At 44.3% G+C, this 27,317-nt stretch overlaps 1 protein-coding gene across 2 annotated transcripts; it reads left to right on the forward strand.

Annotated features, from left to right (window-relative positions):
• Positions 1-5,057: 5,057 nt before the first annotated feature.
• Positions 5,058-26,856, forward strand: ABHD17A (abhydrolase domain containing 17A, depalmitoylase). Of its 2 annotated transcripts, none has more exons than XM_070943719.1 (5): positions 5,058-5,358; positions 12,032-12,579; positions 20,654-20,848; positions 22,469-22,648; positions 25,730-26,856. In XM_070943719.1, the coding sequence occupies exons 2-5, from the start codon at positions 12,266-12,268 to the stop codon at positions 25,944-25,946; spliced, it is 906 nt and encodes a 301-aa protein (XP_070799820.1). In that variant the 5' UTR covers positions 5,058-5,358; positions 12,032-12,265; the 3' UTR covers positions 25,947-26,856. The 2 variants fall into 2 exon arrangements, with proteins under 2 accessions (XP_070799820.1, XP_070799812.1); XM_070943711.1 differs by having other exon boundaries at positions 5,058-5,297.
• Positions 26,857-27,317: the final 461 nt, after the last annotated feature.

Below are 27,317 nucleotides of genomic sequence, written 5' to 3' on the forward strand. Positions count from 1 at the left end.
GGGTGGGGGTGGGGGCAGGCAAGCATGGGCAACTGGGTGGGCGTGGCCATCTTGACACACACACACACACACAAACTGATGGCATGTTTTCTCTTTTATTTATATAAATTTATTTATATAAATTTATGTATATAAATTGAATAAATAATAATAATGTTTCCTCTTTGCATTGGGTAGACCAGGCTGAAGCTGTTGGCCTGATCTTTCCTCTACGCATTGGGTAGACCGGGATGGCCCCGCCAGCCAAATCAGACCACATCACAGGCCGAATCTGGCCTGCAGCCCTTGTGTTTGACACCCCTGGTATACAAGGTTTCCTGCCTGAGCAGGGGGTTGGATTAGAAGACCTCCAAGGTCCCTGGTTATTTTGTTAGAAGAGTCTCTGGCTAGATGTTCTGCCCCAGCTCCGGATTCCCGAGGATATTGACACACACCAACGGTCCTTATCAAGTTGATTAAGTAGCAAGAATAAACCAAAGTCCGGCAAAGGTTGGCAACCAGCCCAGAAAACAAAATACGATAAGACTTTTCCAAAAATGCTCTGATGATAATTACAAGTTGTTTCCAGCAAGAAACTTACTAACTGCGTGTGACTTAAATAGGCTAAGGGAGTGGCCAATTATCCTCAAGCCTTTCTCTCGAGGAGACCTCCTCCTCCTGAGTAGCCACTCCTGCCTTTTGGCAGCCCTGCGTGCTCGAGCATTGAGAAGAGGCTCCTCCACTTTGCTCTCTCCACTTGAAGGAGCCTCTGGAGGTTCTGAAGGCCCTGGCTGAGTCTCTGCCTCTGGCACCACATCCTCTTCAGCCTCCTCACTGTCTGAGGCGAGCTCCGGCTGTGCAGGCTGCTGGCGCAACACCACACCAGCCTCTTCGTCGGGATCAACCACGATCCGCGCAGGCCGCTGGTGTGCCACAACACTAGATCAGACAGCTACCAAAAGCACTGTGCAACCGCTTTCAACACCAGGCAGTAAAATCTTTTATTTTAACTCCCATAAGAGCAGGAAAAGAATGAATTTAAAGCTTGGAGCTGGCATAAAACTACAGGTAAATCCCTAGATTCTCTGGGTTTTGCAATTCCAATACATCTCTGCTGTAAACACATCTTGGCTAAGCCACGTCCTTGAATCTCCTGCTGCAGAGTTCACAAGTACATGTTTACATTCCTTGAGAGAGATTGATTGCCACACTCAGTGAGAAACTCTTAACAGGTTACAGGACTTATCTTGCACACATCCAAGCCCTCGGGATCTGACACGAACGGAGTTTGGCATTCTTCATTTCCCTTTCATCGAACTTCCCATTCTTTCACCTCAGAGAAATATCCCAAGTGAGTGAAAATATTTCCTCCTTCAGGACAAAAGTCAGGGACTTTGTCCCTGACAACAAATATGCTACAATGAATGGAATAGGACTCCGTAGGCAAGGGGAGGATTTTGTGATTGCTAATCCCCTGATATGGCTTCTGTTTTTATCTTATCCTCTGCTATTTGCTTGTAAAGATCTACCATCCTCTTTTAACTAAGTGGCCTCCATATTCAGAATGGAAAACAAAAAGCAGGTGGTGTTTTTTTTTAAAAGAAAAAACAACGATGGTTGGCACCTGCATGTAATTCAAATTTGAATGTGCTGAAAAGTGTATTTATTTACTTAATAAATGATTTATACGGCTGCCCAACAGGCACAGGGTGACTCAGGGTGGCGTACAGCACTAAATATTTACAAAATTAGAACCCCAGAAACTCCCACCCCTTGAGACTCTGACAAATACAATCATATAAGCCACTTGATTGGCTCCAAATCTGCAGGCCTGCTGACAGAACCATGTTTTTAGGGCTTTCCAAAAAAAAAAAAAAAACCTAGCAAGGAGGGGCCAACCTTATTTCGAATGAATGATATTCTGAAGGGAGGGAGCCACCACAGAGAAGACCCTTCTTCTAGGTTCTATCAGATGTACTTCCTTAATAAATTGGACCGGCAATATACCCTTTTTTCCTACTCTGGGAAGGTAGGCTGAGAAAATGCAGCCGGATTAGGATTAAGAATAGAATAGAATAGAATAGAATAGAATAGAATAGAATAGAATAGAATAGAATAGAATAGAATAGAATAGAATAGAATAGAATAGAATAGAATAGAATAGAATAGAAACTTCATTGTCACTTTAAATGTACACTAATCAGCATACATTAAAATGAAATTTCGTTGCATTCAGCTCTCAAAGAATAACCATTATGCATATACCCACATGACACATCATAGAAACATCACAGTATAGTTCAAATGTATACATATACTTGGTGAAAAAAAGAATGCTGTGAATTTACAAAGCATAAGGAACAAAGCTGTTATGAGGTGAAAGATAAAGGTAAAGGTGCCCCTTGCACGTATGTGCTGGTCGTTCCCGACTCTAGGGGGCGGTGCTCATCTCCGTTTGAAAGCCGAAGAGCCAGCGCTGTCTAAAGAATTTCTCCGTGGTCATGTGGCCAGCATGACTAAATGCCAAAGGCGCACGGAACGCTGTTACCTTCCCACCAAAGGTGGTCCCTATTTTTCTACTTGCATTTTTTACGTGCTTTCGAACTGCTAGGTTGGCAGAAGCTGGGACAAGTAATGGCACTAGGGATTTGAACCGCTGAACTGCTGACCTTTCGATCGACAAGCTCAGCATCTTAGCGACTGAGCCACTGTGTCCCTTCATTAGGAGGTAGAGGTAATTAAATAATTGTAGTATTAAAAAAAACAGGTAGGAATTGTTCCACGGACACATCATTCCTAGATTTTGCATTCTCAAAAATGGGGGGGGGGATCATGCAGTGTACATAAAAGAAAAGAAAGCAGTGGATAAAGAGCGCTGTTACCAAGTTTTTGGTGCATTTTTTTTTTCTCTGAACAAAAAATGGAAGCATGAAGATTTTACTTCTGAGAACTGTAAAAAGAAAAGTAAATATCCTTTAAGGATTATCTTGTGCATTTCTCAATGACTCAAAGAACACAGAAGAATCCAACACAATGACTTCTACAAGTCTTGTCAGGGAGAATTTAATATCAGAGTTTCAGTCTCACAGTAAAACTATTTCCCTCAAACACTTCATGTGTGAAGCAGAACTTTGCCCCAGACTTTGAAAAAATCCAGTTGGAAGGAGGAAGTTTTCCCTAGGCAGACTCATGCAGGGGTGCAACAGGCAAGAAAAGGGAGTTCTCTCAGCTCAAATAGTGCTGTTAAAGAGGAAATGCAAGGCACTTTCCCTCCCCCTCCCGGAGGCCCAACGTCACGGTGACCTTTGCCAAGGCTGGCAAGTTTCATATACCTGCCTTGTCCTACCAAATCAATGCAACGATAACAATCTTTGCAAGTTAACAGAAAAGCAGAATATTGCTCAATGATTACCTGCAATGAGATGTCCCAAAGGTATTTTTCAAGAGTTCCTTGTTAACAAGGAAGTACAGTTGCCTCTTGAAAAAGCACCTTGGGGACCACTATGACCTGGATGACTGAAAATCTTCATCGACGTTCTGCAATGAGATGATAATTTGCATTTCAATATGCTGAAGATCCTTGATTCAAGCATCTAGGTAAGTGAGGCTGGATTCAACCAACACTTATTCATGATTGATAGCTTAAATTACTCCATTTCCAGAATTTGTGCCACACACACTGAACTACAGTGGGCTTAGATGTGGTTCAGTTGTGGCCCCTGAACACACACAGCCCCTGTGCGTTGTCCTACTTGGTCCTAGTAATCTGGCAGCAGCTCCTTGAAGGACACGTCTTTTTACACATAAGAGCCTGGATGTAAATAGTGGGTTTAACTAAGCCATGATACCAAGTCTCAGGGGCAGAGATAACCTCTGTCTGAACTCGCTGTTTACAAACCGCAATGCTTAAGATCCCGCTAAGCTAAAACGCGACTGCTTGCGAACATTTGAAGTCAGACAGTTGTGGTTATTTTCTAAACCAGAGTTTCTGTCCTCCCTCAGCGCTTGCTTCTTCTTCTTTTTTTTTTTCCCAATCAGGGCCCCTTCCCATTTATTTATTTTTTTTTAAATTATGGAGTGCCCCCCAAAAGCTTTCATTTCTATGGGCTCGAGATTTACCAGATTAATAATTAAAATGGATGCATTCGCTGCTGCTTCTCATCCTTATAGGATGAGGTGCTATTTTTCAACGTAAGCTGGTAAATCGTTTTGATTTCACGGACCCCTGAGTAGGTCGTGGGTCCTGCAGGAGCCCCCCACTCAAAAGTCCTGGGGGACCCCCCCACAAGGGTCCTGAGGGGGGACCCACATTTTGATAAACACTGCTCTAAGCCACGGCTTTGCAAGCCACACAAACAGAGTCTCCGAAGAGGGTTAAGTCCTGGAGGAGCCCACACACCCAAAAGTCCTGGGGGACCCCCCCCCCACAAGGGACCTGGGGGGGACCAGATTTTGAGAAACACTGTTCTAAGCCACGGCTTTGCAAGCCACAAGAACAGGGTCTCTGAAGAGGGTCGTGGGTCCTGGAGGAACCCCCCCCCCACCCAAAAGTCCTGGGGGACACTTCCCCAAGGGTCCTGGGGGGAGACCCACATTTTGAGAAATACTGCTCTAAGCCATGGCTTTGCAAGCCACACGAAGAGGGTGTGGGTCCTTGAGGAGCCCCCCACCCAAAAGTCCTGGGAGACACCCCCCCACACACAAGGGAACTGGGGGGGACCAGATTTTGAGAAACCCCGCTCTAAGCCACGGCTTTGCAAGCCACAAGAACAAGGTCTCCAAAGAGGGTCGTGGGTCCTGGAGGAGCTCCCCACCCAAAAGTCCCGGGGAACATTTTGAGAAACCCCGCTCTAAGCCACGGCTTTGCAAGCCACACGAACAGGGTCTCCGAAGCCTTTCCCAGCTCGGAAACTGACGCCCATGGCCAGCGCAGCCTAGGTAGGGAGCTCCCCTTGTCTCCCCTGGAGACCCTCCCCACCATTCCTGCCTCCTCAAAGCCCCACCCGGGCCGGGTGTCGTCATTTCCAGCGCTGGCGTCGCGCTGTCACATCCGCCTCCCCGGGAGGAGGAGGAGACGCCAGAGGGTGGGAGGCCCGACGCAGCAGCGGCCGCTCGTTCCAACTTGCAGGCCCGACGCGTAATGCGGAGCGCAGGGGCGCCCGGTTGGAGCTCCCAAAGGGGAGCCGGGAAACAACAGATCCGGGCCGGACGAGGGTTTGGCGGCTGAGCTGAGGCGACCACAGCAGAGGGGAACGGAGGACAGACAGCCCACCTGCCGGCCGAAGGGAGAGACTCGCCAGCTGCCCTTCGCGGAACCGGTGCGCGCCCAAGGCGACGGGGGAACCTCGCTGGCAAAGCGGAGCAGGGGGCCAGGCGCCGGTGATTACGGGCGGGGAAGGACGGACGGACGGGGCGGCAGGCTCGGGAGCCTCGCGGGGTCTGCCTGCCTGCCTGCCTTGCTGGCTGCCTGCCTTCCACGCTGGCAAAGGGAGAGTTTGGGGCGTCCGGGCGCGATGCGCGCCGCCTCTCCATCCTTGGAGAGGATCGAGCCTGGGGCGGCGAGTTCGGCGCTCGGCGGGCGGATTTCTCCGGTATTCCGGACCGGGGATGCGGTATCTGACGCCTGGGGCTCGCTTGCGTGTTGTGGGTCTCCCCCTTTTTTTTTTTTTTGCAAGGGGTGGTGTGTTACTCGGTTCGCCCGGGCTCACCACCGACCTCTTGCGCCAAAGGGGGTGGGGGAAAAAAAGTGGTTGGGGAGCGTTGCTTGCAGGGCTGCTCGGGAGGAGATCTGGGTTGGGGGGGCGGGTGTCGGGCTCCCCAAAGTGCCCCACTTACCATCGCGTGTAGATGTTCGTGTGTGTGTATGTGTGTGTGTGTAGTGACAGCTCGGATGATGTCATCTGCCGCTACGACCTCCCGTTTCTCCGCACGTTCGGTTTTGTCCGTTCCGTAAAGAATCTCTCGCTGTTAATCGGGGACCGTTGGAGAGAATTTCGCTCGGGATTTCCACAATTCCTGCCCTGCCGGAATAATAGCGATCCCCACCCTTTTCGTGGACTGGCCTCCCGTTTCCACCCACGAACAGTTCCGCGAGCCATCGCTTGACCATGCTCACCGTGGAAACCCCGCGCGGGCTTTACTCCAGGTGTGCATAAGTGGGGAGAAAATCTCTCTTGGTCTCTGATAAAGGTAGGGTCTGACTGACGGGGTGGGAGGGTGAGTTTCGCGGTTTCTGCCTTGACCCGCCCCAGCCCTTTCAACGCATCTTAACTACAGTGCCCATGATCCCCAGCAAGAAGAGTTTGGGAAAGTGGGATAAAGTTAGGCCCTCTTGGAAAGTGCCCAAGCGCAGAGGCCTGGTTGATGTCCTTATAGGTAGAAGAAGTAATGCTGGCTGGGGATAATGGGTAGGATAATGCAGTATGTCTAGTGGGGCTTTGGGAGTATGCAACTGAAAGGGAATGGTGGTTGGGGGCTTTGTGTAGAAGGGGAAGAAAGACCATCGTTTAAAGTGTGTTGTGGGTCCATTTTGCTTTCCAATGACTCAGAGACTGCTGAGGGGGGAAGCTGTAGTATTCTGCTAATGATGTTGTGGCCGCTGTGTATAAACCTGGCACAAGCAATGTGGGGTTTGGATTGGCTTTGGAGGCTCTGAAACTGATGCCAGAGATATGAGTGGATGCAGCCTTATCTTATCCTATGGTTGTATGGTTTACAGCAGTGGTCCCCAACCCCCAGTCCGCAGACCGGTGCCGGGCCGTGGAGTACCTGGCACCGGGGCCGCGCAGCGGCCAGGGGACATGAACGCTGCAGCGCAAAGGCTCCTGGGCCGTGCGCAAAGGCTCCAGGGAAGAGAGCCCCGCGCAGGTACGCACGTGTGGCCCAAAGCCCCCACCCCTGCGCGCGCTCAGCGGGCCACGGTAAAATTATCAAAGGCTGATTGGTCCGCGGCGATAAAAAGGTTGGGGACCACTGGTTTACAGTTGCAAGCACCTGCACAAATTCAGTTGCTGCTGCTGCTGCTGTTATTTTATTTTTTTCAAAACAGCAAAATACTCCTTATTTTTCTGGGGGGAAAACAAAGATCTTGTGGATAGTTTTAGGTTAGTATTTCTCAATCTTGACCAGGTTAAGATTAGGTGGACTTCAACTCCCAGCTGGCTGGGCAATTCTGGGAGTTGAAGTCCACCCATCTTAATGTTACCAAGATTGAGAATGTTACCAAGGTGATCAGGAAGGGATGCATTGGACCCTGGAAAAGTGCCTGGGTGAAGAACAGGTGTAGTTGCATTGTTCATAGGAGTTTTGGGAGGGATATTCTGTGAGTTGGTTGTAGCATCTTCAAAGTTGCATAGAAGTCTTTGGAGAGAATTAATGATCGTGCCACATGATGTCATCATGCAAATGATGATATGCTTATCGTGGACATGATGTAAATTACATAATCTCTTCATTTGCAAGATGTCTTGCCTGTGAGAGTGACATCATGCCGATAATAAACCTAGTAGCTGTAGCATAAGACCAATTTTCTCTCCTCTTTACCAAAAAATCAACGAAGCCAAGCCAAACACTAGTGGTTTTCATATGCTTACATATAAAGTTCAGATTGGAAGGCCAAAGTACTTGTTGCAATTCTTCTGCTATCAACCTATTTTCTGAATAAATCGTATTAATCCAACTCCTAAGGGCCTTTTCCTTGAAATATTTATTTCCAGTCCTGATTAGAGGGTTCTGATAATGACCCCTGAGTCATGATTTTGATATCATTGTTTGTAATGGACATTGATGCATTATTGTGATGATTCTACATTTACATCTTACTTTTCGGCCCAGTAAGAACTCAGAATTTTTTCTTGTGGTAGGAACAGATCAAGTGTCAAGTTTTGAGGTCGTCTCAAATAAATTGCATTTCAAACAAAGTTTTTGAAGAAAAACTCCTATTTATTAAGCACGACATTCTAAACCCGGCTCCATCGAAGCCAACACTGACTTCCAGCCCCCAAACCCTCCCTTTCCGTTCCCCACTCCCCTGCACTCATTGGCCATCTTCCAAGTCATTCTACCCCTAATCTACTCCAACTCAAAGGAATTTCCCCCCTCCCATCCCATCTCCTAGGGGATATTATCTCCAGGGAAAATAAGGAGGTGAAAAGTCAAACGTCCCTTTCCAGACGCCTTCACTTCTCCTTCTTATGTCAGCACTAGAGTAAATGCAGCTTGAAGTGCTGACATCAAGTGTAGAATTAGAGGGGTGGAAAACTTCTCTGTATTGAATGGGGTGTAAACAAATGTTAATCATTCAGATTTATTATCACTATGACATTGAGCAGGAAGTTCAGCTGGATTCCTTGATGTCTATGGAGGTTTATAATCATCCAGGTCATAGTTGTCCCAAAAGTGCTTTTTCCCCCAAAAGGCAACTGGACTTTCTTGGGGGTTTTTTTTCTTTGAAAACATTTCTCTTCTCATCCAGGAAGCTTTCTTCAGTTAGAAAAAGTATCTTTGGGACAGCTGGATGGTTTGGATGGCCTCTTGCTAATTCTAAGAAGTAACAGTAACATACCCTGGGTTTGATCTCTGGCTGGTTGGGTTCACATTTTCCATGAAACTTGCTTTACTTCATAAAAGCCGGCTAGGTAACTTTGAGCCAGTCACTCTCTCTTAGCCTAACCCACCTCACTGATTGTGGTTGTTGTTGTGAGGAAAATAGAAGGAGGAAGTTATGTTGGATATGTTCGCTGCCTTGAGTTAGTTATTAAAATAATAAAGGTGGAATATACTGTAAATAAATTTAAAAACCACAGTTGGCTGGGATCATGCCACAATAATAATAACTTTATTCTCATTGTACATGTATGCACAGTATACCCATACAATGAAATTCACTTAACACCCAAAGACCAGGCCCAACACACATAACAATCCCCAAACACACTCCCACCCACCACAATTCCCCACCCCTAAACCACCCAAACATCCACACAACAGACCAAGTAATGCTATCCAACAGCTCATTGATGGTGGCCCTTTAGTTCATTGTTGAGTGCAATTATAGCTCTGGGATAAAAACAAGCTTTAAACTTAAGACATTACACAAAAAGTAAACAAGGGTCTCTTTACATGAGGTGTGAATGCTGCCAGAACAAAAGTTATTGTAGGTCTGTTAAACCTAGTTTAACCTAGATTTAATCTAGATTGGGGATGCCACACCCAAAAAAATTCCTTCAAATTTAAACCCTAAAATGAAAATACAATATGTCCAATTTTATTCTGTTCAGCTTTGTATATACACACACACACATTTTCAATGTAATCTTGTAAAGTATACAGCACAAGCAAGAACAAAGATAGAAAATAATAGAAAAGCAAATTGAAAAGGAAAAGAAAAGGAAAAGAGAAGAACATACAATAATGCCTTCTGCCCTTCTATCCAGTCATTGTCATATTAAAACATTTCTCTAACTTCTTCCTCTCATTTTAATTTTTCTTCTTTAATCAAAAAGTCCATACAAGGTTCGAGTTTTTTTTTTAAAAAGTATTTTATTATAGAATAGAATAATAATAGAACAGAACAGAACAGAACAGAACAGAACAGAACAGAATAGAATAGAATAGAATAGAATAGAATTCTTTATTGGCCAAGTGGAGGCCAATGAAGACTTCTGTGGGGGCACCTGCCCTCTGGAATGAATTGCCCCCGGAGATTCATACGATCCCTTACCTACGTACCTTTCATCGTGCCCTTAAGACTTTACTGTTTCAACAGGCTGGGCTGGCTTAATAACGAATTTTAATGGATGTTTTAGTTTTTAATCTGGGCCAAATTATTTAATATGTTTTAAATTGTTTTTAAATTTTATGGATATACATATTTTATTGTGGCTGTGCACCTCCCTGAGTCCCTTGGGAGAAGGGCGGTATAAAAATCGAATAAATAAATAAATAAATAAATAAATAAATAAATAAATAAATAAATAAATAAATAATAAATAAATAATAAATAAATAATAAATAAATAAATAAATAAATAAATAAATAAATAAATAAATAAATAAATAAATAAATAAATAAGTAAGTAAGTAAGTAAGTAAGTAAGTAAGTAAGTGTGATTGGACACACAAGGAATTTGTCTTGGTGCATACGCTCTCGGTGTACATAAAAGAAAATATACATTCGTCAAGATTTTTTATTTTTCCCCCTGACCAAACTAATCAACTTTGCCATTTCTGCAAGTTCAGTTAATGTTGTGATCCAATCTTCCACCTTACATTGCGTTCAGCTTTTGTAGAAAAAGTCCCTTTTCCTTTATGATATTTCTATTAGCGGAAATTGTATGGATATGTTTATATCATTGTTTTGGTTAATCATTCATATGTGTGCGATAAATTATTGGCTGCAAATCAGGAATGAGTGAACACTTGTACATGTTAACCCCCTCCCTGCTCTCTTGTTGTGTAGGATGATCAAATCTGTGAGAAGATTATTAATGAGGCTGGTTTCTGTGTGAAAGTTTATGGGTAGACTAGGCATGTTTTAAAGGGCCAGTGAACAATCTAGCATCCCAGGTCCTATGTTACTCCTGCTGCTCTAAGCTGCTTTCTTATCACTGAATAAGAAGGAATCTCAAGATCATATAGTACAGGGATCATATAGTACAGTCCACGACCAGGAGCAAAGCTCCATTTGTGTGAGCGGTAGGTGCTCACACTTGTGTGCAAATGGAGGTGCATGCACTCATGGACGTGTCTGCTGCTCACACAGAACCATCCCCTTTCCCCCCTGCCCATCCGCCACGCCGGAAAGATTGGGGACCACTGATATAGAACACCTCTGAACTTGACTTAGAAGGAACTGGGAGGCCACAGGTGATATCAATACTTGGAGTATGGTTGAAATTTTATTTGTTGTTGTTCAGTCACTAAGTTATATATCTGGCTCTTCGCAATGCCATGGACCATAGCATGCCAAGCTCCCTTGTCTTCCACTGTCTCCCAGAGTTTGCCCAAATTCATGTTCATTGCGTTGATGACACTTTCTAACCATCTTGTCCTCTGCCGTCCCCTTCTCCTTTTGCCTTCAGTCTTTCCCAACATCTGGGTCTTTGCCCACCAGTCCTCTCTTCTCCTTTGGTGGCCAGAGTATTTGGGTTTCAGCTTCAGTATCTCACCTTCCAAAGAACAGTCAGGATTGGTTTCCTTTAGAAAATTTCATTGAGGTTGTTCATTGGGGTTTTTTTGGAGGATAAGTAAAACTTGGAATGGAAGTAGACGGCAAACAGCTGTCATACCTTTCATAAAGACTCCAAAACTCCCAAATCATACCATTGAAAAATGGCATTTTGCACCTGAATTTTGCTGGACTAATCCTGGTGATTTTGTGACAACTAGCTGGGCTTCCACACAGTATTTGATGACTAGATTAGATCACTGTTTCCCAACTTTAACCAATTTTGAGATGTGTGGACTTCAACTCTCAGAATACCTCAGCCAGCAATGCATCTTAAAAATGTCCACACACACCTCTTAAAAATGGCTAACGTTGGAAAATACAGCTGGTGGTCCTCAACTTACGACTACAATTGAGCCCAAAATGTCCATTGTTAAGCAACGCAGTGAGTTTTGCCCCATTTTACAACCTTTCTTGCCACCGTTGTTAAGTGAATCGATGCAGTTGTTAAGTGAATAACACAGATGTTAAGTGAATCTGGCTTCCCCTTTGACTTTTGTTTGTCAGAAGGACACAGTAAGTGATCGCATGATCCCAGGGACACTGCAATCGTCAGAAATACATGCCAGTGGCCAAGCGGCCGAATTTGATCACATGACCACAAGAACTTGTAACTTCGAACGGTCAGTAAACGAATGGTTGTAACATGAGGACTGCCTGTATTGAATTAGATTTAACTATGTAAGCTTATTTAATTGTAAGCAGCCTAGAGTCACCTCCAGTAAGAAGATCCATTGAAATCAATGAATGACGACCATTCCCATTGTCTTCATTGGATCTCCTTGATGGGCGGGAAAAATAATTTCCTCTCTTGTTTTGTTTTTAGGATCCTGTGCAGCGAAACTCATGTGCAGAGAGAGACTTCGAGATTCTCCATGCTGGAATGCAGAGCCCCTCAGTGATGGCTGTTCTGAGCGGACATGTGCTAAAGACTTGCTGTATTTCACTGGAGGCTGAAATATTTCCTTAACTGGTTGGATTGCCTGCTTGTGGGACTCCTGCTTTTCCCTGAATATTACCCTGTACCCCATAGTCCCTCCTCTCGATTCCATCCGCGGCCATGAATGGGCTGACGGTTAGTGAACTCTGCTGTCTCTTCTGCTGCCCGCCGTGCCCCAGTCGAATAGCTGCCAAGCTGGCCTTCCTACCTCCAGACCCCACCTATACAATCGTCCCAGAGCCAGATCCTGCGGGCAGCACCAGCAACGCCGCTTCCCGGAGTGGCACCATGGCTCGCTGGAAGCTTCATCTGACGGACCGAGCTGATTTCCAGTACACCCAACGAGAACTGGACACCGTGGAGGTGTTCCTTACCAAAAGCAGCCGAGGGAACCGAGTGAGTTGCATGTACGTCCGCTGCGTACCTGGCGCCAGGTGAGTACATTTGAAAAGATGAGTAGAAGTGCGGTGTCAGGGATATTGGGTTAACAGATAGTCTATGACAGGGGTCTCCAACCTTGGCAACTTTAAGACTTGAGGACTTCAACTCCCAGAGTTCCTCAGCCAGCAAAGCTGGCTGAGGAATTCTGGGAGTTGAAGTCCACAAGTCTTAAAGTTGCCAAGGTTGGAGACCCCTGGTCTATGACTTCAAACTGTTTGTTTTGTGACCACTGGAACTTAACAAAGGAACTTTAAAAAGTGGCTTATGACCTCATTTTCAAACCGTTGCACCATTCCTGCGGTCACATGATCAAAATTCGACACTTGCCAACTGGCCCGTATTTATGACGTTGCAGTGTCCCTGGGGTCATCTGATCACCTTTTGCCACCTTCCCACAAAGTCAACAGAGAAGTCAGATTCGCTTATTATTGTTACTATTTGAAAAACGGCAGTGATTCACTTAACCACGGGGACAAGAAAGGTCGTACAATGTGGCAAAACTCGTTTCATGACTGTCTTGCTTAGCAATGGAAATTTGAGGGCTCAGTTGTGGTTATAAGTCGAGGAACACCTGTATAACTGTGCAAGTCAGAATAATTAGAGTTGGAAGGGACCTTGGAGGTCTTTTAGTCCAACGCCCTGCTCAATGAGGAAACCCTACGCCATTTCAGACAAATGATTGTCCAGTCTCTTCTTAAAAACTTCCAGTGTTGGAGCATTTACAACTTCTGGAGGCAAGTTGTTCCACTGATTAATTGTTCTAACTGTCAGGAAATTTCTCCTTAGTTCTAGGTTGCTTCTCTCCTTGATTAGTTTCCATCCATTGCTTCTTGTCCTGCCTTCAGGTGCTTTGGGAAATAGGTTGACCCCCCTCTTCTTTGTGGCAGCCCCTCAAATATTGGAACAGTGCTGCCATGTCACCCCTCGTCTTTCATTTCATTAAAGCCAATTCCTGCAACCGTTCTTCATATGTTTTAGCCTCCAGCCCCCTAATCAACTTTGTTGCTCTTCTCTGCACTCTTTCTAGAGTCTCATCAAGTCCTTGTTAGAGGTCATACAAAGTACATACAGAGTATATATATACAGATTAACAGAGTTGGAAGGGACCTTGTAGGTCATCTAGTCCAACCCACCGCCCAAGCAGGAGACCCTACACCATTTCTGACAAATGGCAGTCCAATCTTTTCTTGAAAGCTTCCAGTGATGAAGCTCCCACAACTTCTGAAGGCAAGCTGTTCCATGGGTTGATTGCTCTCACTATCAGAAAAATTCTCCTTATTTCTAGGTTGAATCTCTCTCCTTGATCAGTTTCCATCCATTATTCCTTGTCTGGCCTTCAGGTGCTTTGGAGATTAGCTTGACCTCCTTCTCTCTGTGGCAGCCCCTCAAATATTAGAACACTGCTTTCATGTCTCCCCTGGTCCTTCTCTTCACTAGACTAGCCATGTCCATGTCATGATGGTAAATGTGAATTTTCAGGGATTCCATCTCAGTTTCTGAAGCCGTTCGCACGGAATTGTGAGAGGCCCAGCATTCTTTTGCTTAGCTGAGGGCAGCAGATCTTCTGCTGCTAAGTCCTCTCTTAAAACGACAGTTTGAGCCAGCGATCATTGTTGGTGACACTTGGGGGAGGGAGGTGGGGGGAAGACTGTATTGACTAAGAACAGTTAAACAACAAAGTTAAGAACATCAGCCTTGTTCAAAGCTGCTTAATTGAGTTAATCTGGGGCTGTCATTTGGTGTATAAATTCTTGCTATGTTGCAGGTGCCTCTGGATAATCATAAGCCTGGAAATGAAAGGAGCTTGTGACCTCTCCCCCCACATCTCTTTTTTTTTAAAAAAAAAAATAGGGGTTGCTCAGACAACTGGAAAGCTCAAGGGGATTGGGCCCCAACCTTTGTAGTCTGTTTCCATGACAATGTAAAAAAAAAAAAAACCTTCATAGGTGCAAGAATTAAGCCCCTTGAGAGCTTAACATGTCAGGCTTAATTTTGCCAAAAGAGTCCCAGTATTTATTCCGTGCGGTGAAAATTATCAAAGTTTAATTAAATCAGATTGGGGCCTGGCTGGTGGGGGGTCACCGGGGCCCAGTTCTCAAGGGAATCGAGCACGGATGACGTACTCAGAACATGTGAGCTGCAAGTGGGAAGTTTTACCTTCTGCCTCAAAGTTTTGCACCTGTGTTTTCCCTCCCATTTATTATCAATACATGGAATTACTATATATGGGTAGTCCTTGACTTACCACCATTTGTTTAATTCGAAGTTGCAATGGCACTGAAAAAGCGATTTATTACCAATTCCCACATAACCATTGCAGCATTCCATGATCAAAATTCAGGTGCTTGGCAACTGGCATGGATTTACAATCGTTGCAGCATCCCAGGGTCATGTGATCCCCATTTGTGATGCCAGCTTCTGAAAAGGTCTGTGGAGATTCTCAGTCATCCAGATCATGGTTCTCCCAAAGATGTTTTTTTTTTTCAAGAGGCAACTGGTCGTTCTTGTTCTTTCTTTGAAGCAGGGGTGGGTTCTAAAATTTTTTATTACTGGTTCTGTGGGCATGGCTTATTTTGTGGGCATGGTTTGATGGTCATGTGACAATTCTTTAGGATTTAGCAGAGGTACTGGTCTACCAGGCTTTTAACTGCTTGCAGAGCTGTACCAGTCTGCCCATTTGTTCTTGGAGCGTTCCGATCTACCCATTTGTTTTTGGAGGCACCAGTTTACCACCACACTGCCTTTTAACACTGGTCAGCTGTAGGGCGGCGCTTTGAAGCCCCGTGGCAAGAGTTTAAACAGTTTTTTTCCTTCTAGCCGATCAGCTGGGACTTGGGAAGCAGCGAATAGATTGGGGGTGGGGCCAAATAAAAGATAAGAATAACGGGGGGGGGCAGCTCCCGAACAAAGAGAACCGGTTCGGTGACATCATATCATCACCGCTACCGGTTCGGCTGAACCGGGCCGAACTGGGAGGAACCCACCACTGCTTTGAAGGTGTTTGGTTTCTCATCCAAGAAGCTTCTTCAGCTCTAACTGGATGGTGGGGAATGGAAGGATTTATATTCCTTGCGGGCAGCTGGTCATTTGCATCCTTTTAGAGAATCAGTGAGGCCACCTGGAGGTTTATCAGCGTCCTCAGGGTCACCTGAGTAGTGCAAATGGGTGTGGAGCCTTCTTGGAACTGCTGAAAGGACTTGTTGTACACTGGAGATAGACGATGTCGTATCCTTCCCCCTCTGTTGAGAGAAGGCTGTTCAATTTTGACATAGATGGCCTCTTTAACCCCTCTTTCAAGCCAGTGGTTCTCTATCTCATCTATCATCTGTCTCCAGTTTACAACACAGTCATCTCAGCAGTTTCATGAAGGCTCCACGCCCATTTGCACTACTCAGGTGACCCTGAGGACACAGGTAAATCTCCAAGTGGCCTCAACAACTTTCTAAAACAATGCAAATGACAGCTGTTCTCAAGGAATATAAATCCTTCAATTCCCTTTTTATAGCTATTTCGTGGTGTATAGCTGTAAAAAGAGAGTGTGTGTATGTGTATATATATGTGTGTATATATATATATATACATACATACATACATACATACATACATACATACATACATACACACATATATATAATACTTTTGTAGTCAGGGTTTTTTTCCTATGTAGATCAAGTTGTTTACATGGCCATGGTGGGGTGATATCTCAAATCACCACTTTCAGGCTTGTCAGACATTTTGTGTTGTTTGTTCTGAGACTTATGGGAGACTGGGATAGCACTATTTCTGTCTTTTTGGACTTCATCGGCCAGCCACACCCATATTTTATGACTCCTCCCTGTAAAGGTCAAATATTTATTCTTTTAATTCATAGGTTCAATACATGTACATATACATATACATATACATACACACACACACACACATATATATATGTTTTGTGTTTGTCATATTGTGTTATAATAAAAATAAAAAAATAAAAATAAATCCTTCAATTCCCCACCATCCAGTCAGAGCTGAAGAAGCTTCTTGGATGAGAAGTGAAACATCTTTCAAAGAAAAAACAAGAAAGTCCAGTGGCTTCTTGAAAGAAAGCACCTTTGGGACAACTTCTGAAAAGAAAATCAATGAGGAAATCTTGCTTAGCAACATAAATGTTGGGGTCAATTGTGATCATACCTGTGTAGGCTTCTTTCCAGATTTACTTAGAAGTAAATTTTACTGACCTGAGGAGGGGATGTTTCCAAGTAAGCAAAACCAGAACTGAACCGGAAAAGAGAGTCTGAATAGCTTGGCCACAGTAACTGGAAAATAAATGTATAAAAAAAGTTACTATTATATTTATGATTGTTTACTTCCCACCTATTTGCTGTTCTCTGGGCACTATGAAATGCGAAGAAAGAGACACGGGACAATAAAAACAAGAAAAATCAGCAGCAACATTAGCAAGGATTATGCTACTAGTAAATAATGATTCCCAGGTCCTTGGGAAGGACTCAATAGGTAGATAAAAAAATACCCAATCCATTCTGGCTAACTGTGAGACAAACCATAATAATAAATATATGCTGAGGGTGAAAAAAACCTCACCATAAATCGAACACCTGAACATGTAATATAAAGTTTCTAAAATCACTACAAATGGTTTTAGAAATTGAAAGAGTAACATGGCCTTTAACCAGGCATCCCAGAGCTCAGAATTGAAAGAGGTGGGTTTTTAAAAACAACTTTAACTTAAAATCAGAGCAAACGGAAAAGCAGCAGCTTCTCTTTCCAAATAGGATATTTATGTTGAAGTTGTCTTCATGCGGTTAAGTTGAAATGAGATTTAATAAATGCAGGAGGTTCTGTCCTGAGCGGCCTTTCCTTTGCAGTGTTTTTCAAATTTGGCAAGTTTAAGGTGTGTGGACTTCAACTCCCAGAATTCCCCAGCCAGTCATGCTGGATGGGGAATTCTGGGACTTGAAGTCCACACATCTTAAACTTGCCAAAATTTGATAAACCTAACCCTTGAAAGGTGTTCAAGAGGAACCCTTTTAAGGGCTGATGCCTTGAATCTTAGGACACAATTGTTGAACAACCATAAAAAGATCATTTGCCAGAAAATCAAGGCATCTCTTCAGCCACTAAGGCCAGCTGGTTAGGCTGGATGAGTTGGTTGAGGCCTAGAGATGGGGTGGGAGCAGCTTCTTTCCTTAATTTGACAAATGGCTGGTGGTTGTGTATAAGGGCGTTCCCTAGACACAGTTTCCGGTCCTTTTTTTATGGGAATCTGTCTCTGTTCTTCATTGTTGATGCAGGACTGGAGTCAAGCCGTAAATTCTCAACAATGAAAAAAAAAAATACTTTCCATGTTCTAAACAGCTGACTGTCTCTCTTTTTTAAACCCATTTTGCCCTATTATTCCTAGGAATAGGTCAGATTTGGGTATCTTTGGGATTTTGCAGATTGAAATAATTCCCCTGTATAAGATCAAATCTCTCATTGTGTGCCAAATGATCGTACAAATGCCGAGAGAAAGTTTTTCTATTTTAGATGGCCTTATTTCATTTTGTCCGTTATATAGAATAGGGTTAGGGTGACCTTATTTTTCCTGGGAAAAATAAAGGATAAACTCGAAAAGAGTGCGCTGGGGGGGGGGGAAATCACAAAATAATATTCATAAACATGTTTTTGTTTATAACTTTGCTTTTACAACGGAAGATTCAAGAGCAAAACCGAGAAAAACTTTACAAAACAGACATTCTAATAAAATTATCTAAAATCAGTACATGCAAATTTATATCAAAAGGACCATTAAATTCCCATACTTTTCACATGACTGTGGGAGACTACGCATTAAATGGAGCCATTTCTTTGGTAGATGTTAAATGACCCAAATAAAGGACCAAAGTGGGTGCTTGAAAAAGAAATACATCCAAAAGTTAGCTTTCCGAAATAAAAACCACTGTCCTTTATAGTGATGGGTGGATGACCACTGTAGTGATAGTAAATTTGAGAGAAGAAAATTCTTGCTTGTATTTCTTCCTGTAGCAGAAAGTATGGGGAAAGGGTGATGACAGTATTTATCTTATAGACATTGGTAGGATCTGTAGAAATTCTGGTAGTCTCCATCTTTTATGTAAGAAGTAGAAACAGCGATAAATCTCAAAGTAACCCCTGAGAACTGATTTATGTAAAACTGCCATTGAAGGTGAAAGTGTCATACTTAAGACTTCGGCCATCTGTTTGTAATAATATATAAATATTAATATAAATATAAATAATATAAATATAAATAATATAAGTATAAATATAAATAATATAAATATAAATAATATAAATATAAATATATAATAATAAATAAATAAATTCGACTGCAGTTTGTCAGAAATGGTGTAGGGTCTCCTGTTTGGGTGGAGGGTTGGACTAGATGACCTACAAGGTCCCTTCCAACTCTGTTAATCTGTAATCTGTAGCAGTGCTAAACTTCTCTGTGATTCTTTAGATTTCTGCAGAAAGGGAAAATTGTGCCTGTGTTTTAAATCTGGGGTAAGTGTTTGAAAGTAGCACCTCTGAGCTCCTAAAGGTGACATGAACTATGCTGTTGTCTCATCTGATTCCAACACAGATAGTCCTCGACTTAGGACCACAATTGGGATTGGAATTTTCATTGCTAAGGAAGGGGCTTGTTAATTGAGTTCCACTCATTTTCATTATCTTTTCTTGCCATGGTTGTTATGCAAAGCACTGCAGTTCTTATGTGGATCACATGGTCCTGAAATAAATCCAGTTTCTGCCATCGACTTTGCTTGTCGGAAGCCGACTGGGAAGGGTAAAAATGGCGATCACCTGATCCCAAGATGCTGTATGTGTCTAAAACCATGCCAGTTTCCAAGTGATCAGATTTTGATCACATGACTGTGGAGATTCTGCAACAGGTATAAGTGCAAGGACCGGTCAATAAGTCACTTTTTTTAGTGCTTTTATAAATGGTTCAAATGGCTACTAAATGAATAGTTGTGAGTCAAGGTCTACCTGTGTGCTGTGTTTGTACAGAGGTGGGCTACAGGGAAAAAATTGTGACACTGGCATGATGCATTCTTCCTCTGTGTGGTTCGAAATGAGCAGTCTCTGAATTTGCCCCTTCATCATGTTGTGATTTTTTTTTTTTTACAAGCATAGACAGTCATATCTAAGCATATTTCACACAGGGGCCTAAACTTTTGTATGGAAGAGGCCTTATGAAATGAACCTTGATCCAGGGCAAAATGAGATGGTAGAGACTAATGGAGGAAGGAGGCCGAACCATTTCTGAAAATAGCAGAGAAGTTTAAAATGGGATTCTCATGTTAAAAAACAAAACATGGCATTAAATAAAAGTTTCCTGCTCTTATTTAATGAGGGGAAGGATTCTTCACCAACCTCTTGTACCTCCCCCACCCCACAATTGGGCTACTTTCTATTTGCAGAGAGAGAGGTGAGATGTTTTAATACAGACTGAAATTAGAACATACTACCCTAAATATTTGTACAGGTAGTCCTCAATTTACGACTACCAATTGAGCCCAAATGTTCTGTTGTTAAGTGAGACATTTGTTAAACGGGCTTTGCAATGACATTACAATCTTTCTTGCCACAGTTGTTAAGTGAATCATTTGTTGATAAGTTAGTCACCCAATTGTTAAGTGAATCTGGCTTCCCCCGTTGACTTTGCTTGTCAGAAGGTCGCAAAAGGGGATCACGTGACTTTGGGGCACATCAACGGTCATAAATCTGAACCAGCTGCCAAGCATCTTGACTTTGGTCATGTGACCATGGGGATGTTGCAAAAGTCGTAACTCTGAAAAATAGGCTGACTCTGTAAACCGCTTAGAGAGGGCTGTAAAAGCACTATGAAGCAGTATATAAGTCTAAGTGTTATTGCTAAGTGCTATTGCTAAAAGAACTATTGTAAGTCAAGGACTGTTTCTATTCTGAAGTGTTACACTCTGTCCTGCAAAAGAGTAGGCCTTTACCACTCGATTTTGGGTGCACCTCAGGATCAGGTGTGATCCCACTGCTTTTTCCTGAACCCTTCCTTCTCCTCAGGTTCACCGTTCTCTTCTCACATGGCAATGCTGTGGATCTGGGCCAGATGTGTAGCTTCTACATCAGCCTGGGCACCCGGATTAGCTGCAACATCTTTTCTTACGACTATTCGGGCTACGGTGCCAGCACAGGGAAACCATCAGAGAAGAACCTCTATGCTGATGTCGACGCAGCCTGGCAGGCCTTACGCACACGGTGAGTCCCCAAGAAAAGCAACACCAGACTTGGGTTTTGTTGCTGTTTCAAAAGCTCCAGGATTTTTCATAACAGTGTCTGGATTGATCAATTCATCAGCTTCCCGCAAGGGCATTCGGAGGCCTCTTCCTTAAATGCTTTCTCAGAAATCAGATACTTCCTAAATAGAGACTCCATTCTTAGTTTTTGAGGCCAAGAAAGATGGATAGATATATTGTCCATTAAGCCATAAATAGACAAATGAAACAAAAGCTGTACTTGTTCATTGCCTATCTTAGCGCCCAAAATAGTCCCTGGAGCTGCCAGAGTGACTGTGGACACCTATTTTGGTTCCCACCAGGTTTTCTGTCTCATCTGGGCTGTTGTTTTTTTACACACACAAAAAGCAAAAATGAGAAGTTAACAGCACTGCTAAATGAACAGCAGCCTCTGGTACTATACTGGCTTCTTAGAGCCCTGAAATATCTTCAGAATCATGTAGTGGTATGTGGGAAATGAGCTTGAGAGACTGCGCTTAGAGATGCTACCTAGGGAATAATCAGATGAGAGACAGCTTAGCCTGCATCTGGATAAAGGGCGAGACAAGAGGCCGAGAAGGGAATTGTATTTTTGGTGGGAGAACTGTATTTTTACACCTGCAAGGGTATACTACCGTGTTTCCCCAAAAATAAGACCCTGTCTTATATTTTGTTGAACCCTGAAATAAGCGCTTGACCTTATTGCCATGCACTCAAAAAGCCCACTTGGGCTTATTATCAGGAGATGTCTTATTTTGGGGGAAACAGAGTAGTATAGTTTTACAATGAAGTAGAATTAGTTCCTCTGGCTGTGTTTCCTGTCTGATTTACCTGGTAAGGCTGACAATTCTTTTTATGGTAGGACCCTTGGTGCTCTCTGAGCTTGGTTGTTTTTTTGCAGAAATTTTATTACCAACGTAGGTAACATCATCAGTGCTAGTAGCTACTAGCTCTGTTAGCAACGATGATGCTACCTGGTTTGGTCATGAAAATGTCTGCAAGAAAAGAACCAAGTTCAGAGAGCACCGTTCAGCCCTGAGCTACAAATATTCTCTTCTATTAATTCTATGTTTTCTTACAAAATAATTGGCAGCTGCTGCCTCATGCCGAGTTTGAAAATGTGCCCACCTACCCAGAAGAAGGACAGAGTTAAGCAGGAGGAAGCAAAATGTTTTTTGGGGGCCAGGGAGAGAGGGGCGTGGGGGGAGGGGTACAGGAGTAGTGGGGAAGAGGAAAATAAACGTTTCGCATGTTTCAGCCTGCCTACCCTTCCACTATTTTCGGACTGAGTGAGATTGCTAGGTGCCTTCTGGTGGCTCATCAGTAGGAAACACAGACAAGCTGGGGTGCCCTGTTCATTCCAGCATCTTTTTGGAGCTGGATTGCCTTCATGTGAGGATGTTCCTTCCCTTAGTCATGACAAGTAGCCCCAAATAGCATCAACCTGTCAAGTTTCATTTGGAGACCAAGTTCGTACACCTGTAGAGAGCAAATTCCATCCCTTGTACAAACTGTATTTCTTCAAGCGGTACCTAAGGAACATAAAAGATGTAATTTACCTTGCGATGGCACCTCTGTGGTTTCTTTCTCTCTCTCTGGACAGATATGGGATTAGCCCCGAGAACATCATCCTCTACGGGCAAAGCATTGGGACGGTGCCCACAGTGGACCTGGCCTCCCGCTATGAGTGCGCAGCTGTTATCTTACATTCACCTTTAACTTCGGGCATGCGCGTTGCCTTCCCAGAAACCAAAAAGACCTACTGCTTTGATGCTTTCCCAAAGTAAGTCCTTGAGAAAGCGGGAACGTGGGTGTGGAGGTCAGTCAAGGAGGGGCAGGTGCAAAATTTACTATTGCAGTCTGCTGGATTTAGGCTTTTCTGTTCGCCGTCCCTCCAAATCTTTTAATTTCTTTTTTGGAAGGATGATTTTTGAAAAGTCTATCCTGCCAATTTATTTATTTATTTTGTCTTTTTTTTTAATAACATTGTAATTCCTTACATTGGGGTGGAGTTGGGGCAATTGAATGGAGCTGAGTGTTTACTGGCCGGATGCCCTTCCCGTCGCCAATGCAGAGTTCACATCAGATAATTACTCAATGCAACTCCAAAAAGCTTTTCAGTGTGAGCTTCCTACGGGGTGGCTCAGTGGCTAAGACACTGAGCTTGTCAATCAGAAAGGTTGGCAGTTCGGCGGTTTGAATCCCTAGTATAGGTCTCCTGCGTGAGCAAGGGGGTTTGACTAGATGACCTCCAAGGTCCCTTCCAACTCTGTTACTGTTATTATATTACGTATACATAAGGGGGTCACCAAAATTGGCAACTTTAAGACTTAAGGACTTCAACTCCCAGAATTCCTCAGCCTGTATGGAATCCTGGGAGTTGAAATCCAGAAGTCTTAAAGTTGCCAAGTTTGGAGAAGCCTAGTGTAGATGCTGGTCATCTTACGCTTAGTTACAAATAGAAGTACCAGCTCAGTATTTGTTTGGTTAGTTGATTTACTAATTTGATTTACTATGCAGTATACAGGTAACCTTCAATTTACAATCACAGCTGGAACCAGAATTTCTGTTGTTAGGCAAGATGGTTGTTCAGTGAGCCATGCCCAATTTTATGACCTTTTTGGCCATCGTTGTTAAGCAAATTACTGCGGTTGCTAAGGGAATAAAGTCATTAAGCAAATTTAACTTTCCCCATTGACTTTGCATGTCAGAAGCCATCTGGGAAGTTCACAAAAGGTGATTACATAATCCCGGAATAACTGCAACCATCTAAATACATACTGGTTGCCAAGTGCCTGAATTTTGATCATGTGACTTTGGGGCGACTGCTGCGATGGTCGTAAGACCGGTCATAAGTCACCTCTTTCAGTGCTGTTGTAACTTTGAATAATCAAGTGAATGAGGACTACCTATAGTCCATTTAGAACAGGCAACTTTAAGTCTGGAGGACTTCCAACTTCCAGAATTTCCCAGCCAGCAAAGCTGGCTGAGGAATTCTGGGAGTTGGAAGTCCACAGGTCTTAAAGTTGCCACAGTTGGAGACCCCCCGATTTAGAATACGTTCACCTTCAAAGCACGTTGCTCACTGTAATTCAGGAAGTGGGACTTATATTAGAGGGACTTGTGGTCATTTGCACAGATAATCTCTTCCCTGGCAATCAGGAATATTATGTAACCTGATTTTTCTCCTGACAAAAGAGGCCTATTTCGTGTTTAAGCAAGAGGCCGTAACTCACCGATGGAGCGCTGATTCTGTGTCAAAAGGACACACCATTTGCACATTTTTTTTCAGGACAAAAGTATCTTGGGTCTTAGATTGTAATGACACGAGTTACTCCCTTTGAGTGACAAGGCAGACTTTGTGTGTCATAATGAGGGACTGCATCATTTGGGAATTTGCTTTTTTTTTAAAAAAAAGCAGAGAAATAGATGCTTTGAGCTTTGGCGAGACATAAGCTGCTCATTTTGCCTCTGAAAATCCCGCAAACCTTAAATCAACCCCAAATAAATTCATTTTAATTTAAAAGGGCTAAGGTTGCGTGTCTTTCTGGTTGAAATCTACTCAGATCCTGAGTAAAACAATTGCAAATCCATGATATTAGCAATCTCTGATTTCAGCCATTTAATTTTTGTTTCGATGTTTTTGTATGGGTTGTCTGTAAATTCCAGTGAAGGATGGTGTGCCTTGGTGTTGTTGGAATTTACAGAATTTAAGCTGCCGATCTAACTGTTGCTCAGTGACTAAAGCATGCAGAACTATCCAGCTTCTCTTTCAGGGTAATGCTGCAAGGCAAGACCTCCTACCCCCTGGAGAAGAGGGGCTCTTAACAGAATAACAGAGTTGGAAGAGACTTGTAGGTCATCTAGTCCAGGGGTGTCGAACTCAATTTCATTGAGGGCCGCATCAGGGTTGTTTGACCTGTGGGGGGGCGGGCATGGCCGGGATAGGTGTGGCCAGCAAAACATCACTCGTGTCCGGGGAGGGGGCTATGGTTGCCCGAGTGCTCTGCCAGAGAAAACGGGATCCCAAGCTCCATTTTTGGCTGTGACGGCTTCCTGCAACCCTCTGCCAGAGAAAACAGAGGTTGGGAAGGCCGCACGTGGCCCTCCCGAAATCCGTTTTCGCTGGCAGAAGCACCGCGGCCCAGTCTTTTGCTGTTTCTAGGGCAGTCTCGCAGGCCAGATCTAAGCATCCCGCAAGGCAGATCCAGCTTCCGGGTCTTAAGTTTGACACCCCTGATCTAGTCCAACTCCCGCCCAAGCAGGAGACCCTACACCTGTGATGGAGAACCCATGGTATAGGTGCCACAGGTGGCATGCGGAGCCATATTGGTGGGCACACGAGCTCTGCTCCGGCACACATGCATGCACCAGCCAGCTGATTTTCAGGCCTTCTGGGCCCACCAGAAGTCAGGAAACACACTGTTTCTGGCCTCCGGAGGACCTCTGGGGGGGTGGGGAAGGCCGTTTTTGCCCTCCCCAGGCTCCTAGAAAGACTCTGGAGCCTTAGAGAGCAAAAACCGGGCCTACAGGGGCCACCGTGCCATCACGTGCCAAAAGCGGGGAGAGCACGGGATGGGTGGGGCTCATAGAATTATGGATGTGGGCATACATGCGTGTGACCCCACCGCGCTCCCCCCACTTTTGGCACATGATGGAAAAAAGGTTAGCCATCACTGCCCTACACTATTTCTGAGAGATGACAGTCCAGTCTCCAGGCTCTATTTGGGTGTTTCTCGACCTTGGCCACTTTGAGATGTGTGGACTTCAACTCCCAGAATTCCCCAGCCCATACATGTTGCCGAGAATGAGAACCACTGCAATAATCTACCATTGCTTTCTGTATCCCTTTTCTCTTCCACAGTATAGACAAGGTGTCACGCATCACTTCCCCCGTGCTGTTCATTCATGGCACCGAAGATGAGGTGATCGACTTCTCTCATGGCTTGGCCCTTTACGAGCGCTGCCCGAAGGCAGTGGAGCCTCTCTGGGTGGAAGGAGCTGGCCACAACGACATTGAACTCTACAGCCAGTACCTGGAGCGCTTACGCAAGTTCATCTCACAAGATCTGTCTGGTTAATGCAGCTCCACCTGTCTGACCCTTCTGGCAAGGACCGCCCACCTTGACTGGGCCTGGGGAAGCAGAGGAAGCATTTCTGGCTTTCGAAGGAAAAGGCCACTGATGCTGCAAGCTCCATGTTCCCATCTGCAAAATGGGAGTAGTTCTATTCATCCTTCCTCTGTTGCAGGCTTAGTCTGCGCAGGGCTCTTGAGTCTCCCCTGGTGGTTCTTCCCCATCGCCAAGGGCCTTTTCCAGCTGTTCTCATTTCCAGCTGCTGTCCTGGCTGAAGAGGGGCCTGAGACGGAGTCTCTAATTGCACCTCCTCGCAGGACTCCATAGGACTCGAGCGTTGCAGACTGTTCTAAACCATGAACATCTCCATCAGGGCTACCCTCTTGTGGCCTCCGTCCATCTTCTCACTTCCTGTGTCAGATCCCGTTTTCTTAACGCTCCGCGTGGTGACCCATTGATAGCAATAAGCCATAGGCAGGGTGGGGCGGGAGGCAAAGCACCTTGCATGCTGGCCAAAAACAGCTTGCTTCAGTTTGGCTGTCCAGCCCGCTGCAGCCCTTGAAGGACAATTGACTTTCATTCAGATTTCCCCAGGGGTGGGGATGGCAAACAACCACCTGGAATTTTTCACCCGGAAGCCTGCAAAAGAACTGTTTGTGGGATACAGCAAGGCTGCTCTACGCGTCTCGGCATTAATTGGGCGGGAGTGGGAGTCACTTGCCAGCTTCATCACAACTCCTAGATACTATTGTTTTAATATTCCATATTCTGTCCCCTCCAGATGTCCCCAGGGAATGGATTACATTTATTCCGGGTATTCAAGCAATGGGGAGAGATCGGGGTGGGAAGTACGGGAAGAATTCTCCATCCATTCATTTTGAAAGAGGAATAAAAAAAAAAAAAAATGAAAGATCCACATGCGTTTCCCACTAAATGTTTCTGGGAGACTTGGATAGGATGAATGAGTTGGAAGTTTGTGGAAGTCTGTACGTCAGGAAATAGAATTCCTGTAATGGTACTTCATTTTTTTCTTTAGGACAGTGTTTCTCAATTTTGGTGACTTTAAGATGTGTAGAGTTCAATTCCCAGAATTCCCCAGCCAGCCATGCTGCCCTTATTTTGGGACAGCCTTAGCGCAAGTGTGAATTACTAACTGTGTACAACAGGGGTGGGGTCTACTTACCTTTACTACCAGTTCACAATGGGATCGCATTACAGGAAGCTTCTGCACATGCGCAAATCACCAATGATAACATCTGGGGTAGTGGGCAGGGCCTCCAGCCGGTTTTACTACCGGTTCTTGCGAACCGGTCCGAACCAGGGGCAACCCACCACTGGTGTACAAGCTTCCCTGTTAAATCCTATTCTCTATTTCTT

Source organism: Pituophis catenifer, unplaced genomic scaffold, assembly GCF_029215685.1.
Source record: "Pituophis catenifer annectens isolate HBS135680 unplaced genomic scaffold, rPitCat1.0.hap2 SCAF_1, whole genome shotgun sequence".
NCBI lineage: Eukaryota > Metazoa > Chordata > Lepidosauria > Squamata > Colubridae > Pituophis > Pituophis catenifer.

What these genes read in the sequence shown, in the direction of transcription:
- ABHD17A (XM_070943719.1), top strand. Translation starts at nt 12,266, where the DNA reads ATGAATGGGCTGACGGTTAGTGAACTCTGCTGTCTCTTCTGCTGCCCG. An exon ending in CGCTGCGTACCTGGCGCCAG is followed by an intron (nt 12,580 to 20,653) that starts GTGAGTACATTT and finishes CCTTCTCCTCAG; the next exon opens with GTTCACCGTTCTCTTCTCAC. An exon ending in TGGCAGGCCTTACGCACACG is followed by an intron (nt 20,849 to 22,468) that starts GTGAGTCCCCAA and finishes CTCTCTGGACAG; the next exon opens with ATATGGGATTAGCCCCGAGA.